At 41.2% G+C, this 5,060-nt stretch overlaps 1 protein-coding gene across 1 annotated transcript in view; it reads left to right on the top strand.

Annotated features, from left to right (window-relative positions):
• The first annotated feature begins 1,497 nt into the window (after positions 1-1,497).
• The window catches only part of acvr2ba (activin A receptor type 2Ba), a 24,807-nt gene continuing 21,244 nt past the window's right edge, over positions 1,498-5,060 (top strand). The window contains exon 1 of the mRNA XM_024280281.2: positions 1,498-1,884. Coding sequence (XP_024136049.1) covers positions 1,830-1,884 — 55 coding nt within the window. The 5' untranslated portion in view covers positions 1,498-1,829. The remainder of the gene's footprint in view (positions 1,885-5,060) is intronic.

Below are 5,060 nucleotides of genomic sequence, written 5' to 3'. Positions count from 1 at the left end.
CACTGAACTTCTGGGTCATTTTCTTTGGGAATGTTGGGTTTGAATGTTCCTCACAAACAACTGAGCTGTCGCCCTTCAGGGCTGCTTTGAAAGCTCTCTGCTCAGACGTAACTCTGTTCCATCCAGATCTCCAGGAAAGCTCACAAGCTTTTACCTCTAAACATTTTTCATAAATCAAAGCAGACATTCTTTCATCTCTGCAGATTAACCTTTTTTCTCTCTATTATGGGATGTCTTCTCCCTTTCGGATCAGCAGGGTTGGTGAGGAACCTCGATGTTTCTGCTCAGTGTTTTGCAGAGTTCGGTCCACAGCAGCTCTCTTTGTGTGAAGATCAGCTCTCTCCTCAGGAGCCATCTTGGACTCAGTTCAGCTCCTCAGAAACTGTCAAGCTGTTCACAGGAAGAGAAGACACTTCCGTTCAAGAGCTTCAAAATAAAAGCATCTGAACAAATTAATAGGTTTTGTAGTCCAAAGATGAGGCACAAACAGTGAACTCAACACACCTCAGACATTTTGTTACTTTTAAATTTCCTGTTTTCAAATCAAAACAGTAGATTTTCTCATTTTTATCAATGACCTGATTGGTCAAATGTCACTGAAAACACATTCATGCATCATTACAAATAAACGTGGATGTTTCTGACAGGAGTATTCATAATTTCTGTCTGACATATGTCCTAAACATGAAAGTGAGGTGTAGGTGATGCACTTTGGACCTGAAACAGCAACAAAGTGAGGGCTGGGGCAATGCCAGTTAAGCTCTGTGAATATGGCTGAGGACAAATTCATTTCCTTTAGGAAAAAAAAAGCCTAACGCAGGGTCCCCACACTTTTTCTTGTGAGGGCCACATAACTGTCTTCTCTGATGTGGGGCCGGGGTCAATCTGTAGGCTAAGATAAAAAAATATAACAATCACAACCTAAACATAAACGTGGATGGTTTTCCAGAAAGCGACACACAACCAAATTTTAAATAATTAATTTCTGAAATCTTCATTGAGAAAAAAAATACCCCCCCCCCCAAAAAAAAATACTAAAACAACTAGATATATAGCGTTACCTGCAATTATGCTACTGTGAATGCTGAATGTGGCTGCTGAAGATTCTAGTGATGACGAGTAACAATGCTGAAATTGATAACTAAAACTGCTGAAGCTAATGGCTGAAAATGCTGAAACTAATAGCTGAAATGATTGACACTGATAGCTAGCTAAAATATTAGCAAAATGCCAAATCGGGCCTTGACTTTGACACATGTAGGTTAAAGTACATGAATCAGATCCTCCTGATCACTGAATTTCCTTTTATGTGGGTGCCAAAACACCATAAGAGGAGATCCAGGCACTCATGCAAAACCTAAAGCTCTCTGGACTTTATCGTTTATATCCTAAGATGTAAGGAGAAGAGCATCAACACGCCCCTGACCCAGAGAGCTGCTCAGAGGGGGTTGTCGTGCTTTTATTCTGAAACCGGAAGCCGGAGCCCGCAGCCGCTAGCTTGCCTGACCTCCCTGAAGAGTTCCAGCTCGGAGCATAGAGGGGGAGAGAGGAGAGGCTGCAGAGGGAGCAGCACGGAGGCCGGAGAGCCAGAGCGGAGCTGAGGGACCCAAACACCGAGAGACCGCCGCGGCCGGAGCCGCTGCTGCTGCGGGGCCTGCGGGTCTGTCTGATCGGAGGACGACTACCGCCGGTGCACACGCAAAAGCCCGGCGGACCCCGCGCCCACCCGGGCCCGGCTTCGGGTCCTGGTCCGTCCATGCCGGAGAAGGATCCGGATCAGGGCTTGAGTCCAGCTGGAGGCGCGGCTGCGTCCGAATAGAGCCGGGGAGATGAGGCTAAGCTGGGGGGGCTGCGCGCTGCTGCTGCTGGGGGCTGTGTGTGCAGGTGAGCCAACAGAACCCCGTGGTTCCGAGGACACGGAACCCCGAAGGGTCCGGTCCAGCTGTAGCTCCGCGGTTTTGTCAGAGATCCGTTCGTCCGTTGTGTGCTCCTGCAGGAGGAGGCTGCTGTCTTTGTTGATGTTTGGACTGGAGAAGCCTCGCGCTTCCATGCACGCGCGCTTGTGCAGACTATTGTCTGAACCAATTATTGATCAGAAGGGTAAGCCCGATGAATGCAGTTCAGGTCATATTCGGTACATTTTAGACTAAATATTGAACACGAGCTGTCACGTGACATTCTGAGCGTGTTGTGTGTCTGCAGTAACACAATCAGACACTAGAGGGCAGGCTGCTCTGTTGTTGTAGCTGGAGCTGCAGTCGCAAGGTGCACGGAAATGCTAATAAAAGCTAGTGTTTTAGGTACTGACTGCTGTTTGACACAGTAAATTGCTGTATTTTTTTGTATCAGCTGGAACACTTTGGTGTTGGTCTTTAAACCCATCTTCAGTTTAATTGGCATGTGGAGTTCCACAAGGCTCTTTTTTGGGACCTCTTTCTTTTGTCTCTGCCTTCTCCTGTTAGGTTGTATGGATGTTTTTCAAACCTCGCTTGGACTCAGAAAGGCTGACCCTAAATTGTCCTAGAAAGTTCCGTCAGTCCTCTTAGATTGGTTTCGACCACATGTGTCAAAGTCAAGGCCCGGGGGCCGGTTCCGGCCCTCCGGGTAATTCTATCCGGCCCTTCAGATCATTTTATTATATTGTTATTAATGACCTGATGTTATCTTGCGCTTATTTCTAACTTAGAAAATTTTGAAAAAATATTCTTTAATGGAGAAAAAAATATTGAAATTTATTTAAGTTGATTTATTCTGGAATAATATTACTGCATTTATATAATTCATAATTATGTAAGAAAGTTACAGTTTTGACGTTTTAAAATTGGCATCCTGCTAGCTTTTTGGACTATTCTGGCATTTAGTAAAACATTTTTCGGCTATGTTGGAGTTTAGCTCATATTTCAGCTACATGCTAGCTGTTTTGGCTAATTAAGGCCTTTTTTTGTTTTTGTTTTTTAGGGTAATTTAGCATTTAGCTAATATTTTAGCTGTCTATCAGCACTAGCATCTTCAGCAGCCAAATTTAGCTTACTGCATTCACACTCGCATTCTTGACTTCTGGTTTGTTCACAATAATTGAAACCTATAACTTTGACTTTAGCATCTATCTACTGGCTGCCTGCATTTCTTAGAGTCCATTTTAATAAAACATCTAATATTGGAGGATTATTCAGCATTTGTATTTTGATTTGAGAACAATCTGAGAGAGGAGAGGAAAATACAGTTCTGCAGGACATTCATAAAATAAATATTGTACATTTTTCTTTTGATATTGGTAAGGTTACCTTTTATTATTGATGTAAAATTGTGTCAAACAGTGTTCAGTTCTTTGGTTTTTCAGTCTAAACCCATTAACCTATCACGTTCACGGCCCTGTCGCCATTTTGTCTGACGTCACCGTGTAAAGGGTCTATTCAGTTTATGCAGTTTACGTAAAACCTGCTGATTCTGAAGCGGAGAAAAGTGGCTTTGCACCGCTCTGCAATGATTTACTAACGAAAAGCAGCCTTGTTACGTATAAATGTTGCTTTTCTACACGACAGAATCAGCTGGTTCATGTAATCGGTCAAATGTTTTAAGAGCGTTTGGTTAAGGGATAACAGTTGAAGGTAAAGTCAATGGAAAATCTGCAACACTTTATGAGTCCAACAGGAAATCCAGTGTACAAAGAAAGTTTAAACTGGTTATTTTCATTTGTGGAAACTTGTGACATGAACATTAAAAAAAATTCTAAAACTTTAGCACAGAAAATACTTTAGTGTTTGAGATAAATGCTGAATTTGACTAAAACAAACTATGATGAATGTTTTTTGCCGTGAAGGTTCATGACTAAAGAGAATCCTGTACTTTTGGTGAATTTTTGACCAATCAGAAATTTTGTTTATTGAGTCTTCAGGTTCTATAAAATATCTGCAGACAGTTTCAAACTGTCTTTTTTATGCTAGATTTGTTTTTATTGTTTTGTTGACAAATATATCACACAGATTTATCAAAGTCATTTCAGAAATAGATGTGAAAAACATATTTTTGTATGACGTTTCCTTCAAAGGTTAAGAGGAATTTGAGGCTAAATTAAAGCAGACTTCAGCTTTTATTTGCTAGGATGTAGTTTGACATTAAAACAGTTCCTTATCCAAACAAGGCTGCTCTTCAGAACGAGGGTTTCTATTCACTTGCAGATGAACTTTAGTGCATTTCACTCAAGGAGGAAATGATGCAAGCTTAGTGTGTTTTGAAGAGAGGAAAAATAAAACCATCTCCTGGCTTGAATCTGAAGGAACAGGCGATGGTGCAAAGGGAGCAGCTGTTGAAAGTGAGGGGGTTTTCCGGACAGCTGTTCCTCCGGGCTTCTGCAGCTGAATGTGCTGAAAACATGTTTAAAAGTTTGACTTCAGCTCGCCTCTGGACACTAGGTGAGAGGAACTGGTCGGTTAAAGTTTTCCTGCTGGTTGGGATGCATGATGACCTTCTGCCATCATCACTAGTTTCTGGCAGAGCGGCAAAGTGAAGTGATTGGTTCTTCTAAACACCAACCTCATCCACTCTATCTCAATCCACTAGTTTGTCTTCTTCTTTAATAAAATGACAATTATTTGTTTATTTTTCATGGAATTCAATGGATTTTGTTGATCTCAGTGGTCAAATGTGTGTTTAGGCTTTATCTATACTATATACCAGGGGTCCCCAACTAATTTGGCAAGAGGTCCAGTAACCCTGTCAGCTTGGTAGACCGGGGTCCAAACATGCAAAAACATTTAGACAATAAATTCACTTTTCTTTTCTTTTGTTTAACTGCAATGTGTAGTTAAATTGGCAAATAACTTTTTTAGCTTATTGTCTAAAAAGTATTTCTGTCGTTAATTTTTATTGAAGAGTATTACAAAATAATGCACATAAACTTGCTTGTAGTGCAATATGTGTGCTCTTTCACAAACTTTAAAAGGGCCCTACCATGAAAATTCAACTTTTTAAGGTTTTAAATGCGTTTTACTGTTCATTCCTCACTATAAAGAACCCTAAAGCGGCATTTTGATCTGTTTTAATGCATTTCTGAGTAATCC

The sequence above is a fragment of the Oryzias melastigma genome, linkage group LG20, assembly GCF_002922805.2.
Source record: "Oryzias melastigma strain HK-1 linkage group LG20, ASM292280v2, whole genome shotgun sequence".
NCBI classification, from domain to species: Eukaryota; Metazoa; Chordata; class Actinopteri; order Beloniformes; family Adrianichthyidae; genus Oryzias; species Oryzias melastigma.
This window is presented reverse-complemented; position numbering and strand designations above follow the sequence as displayed.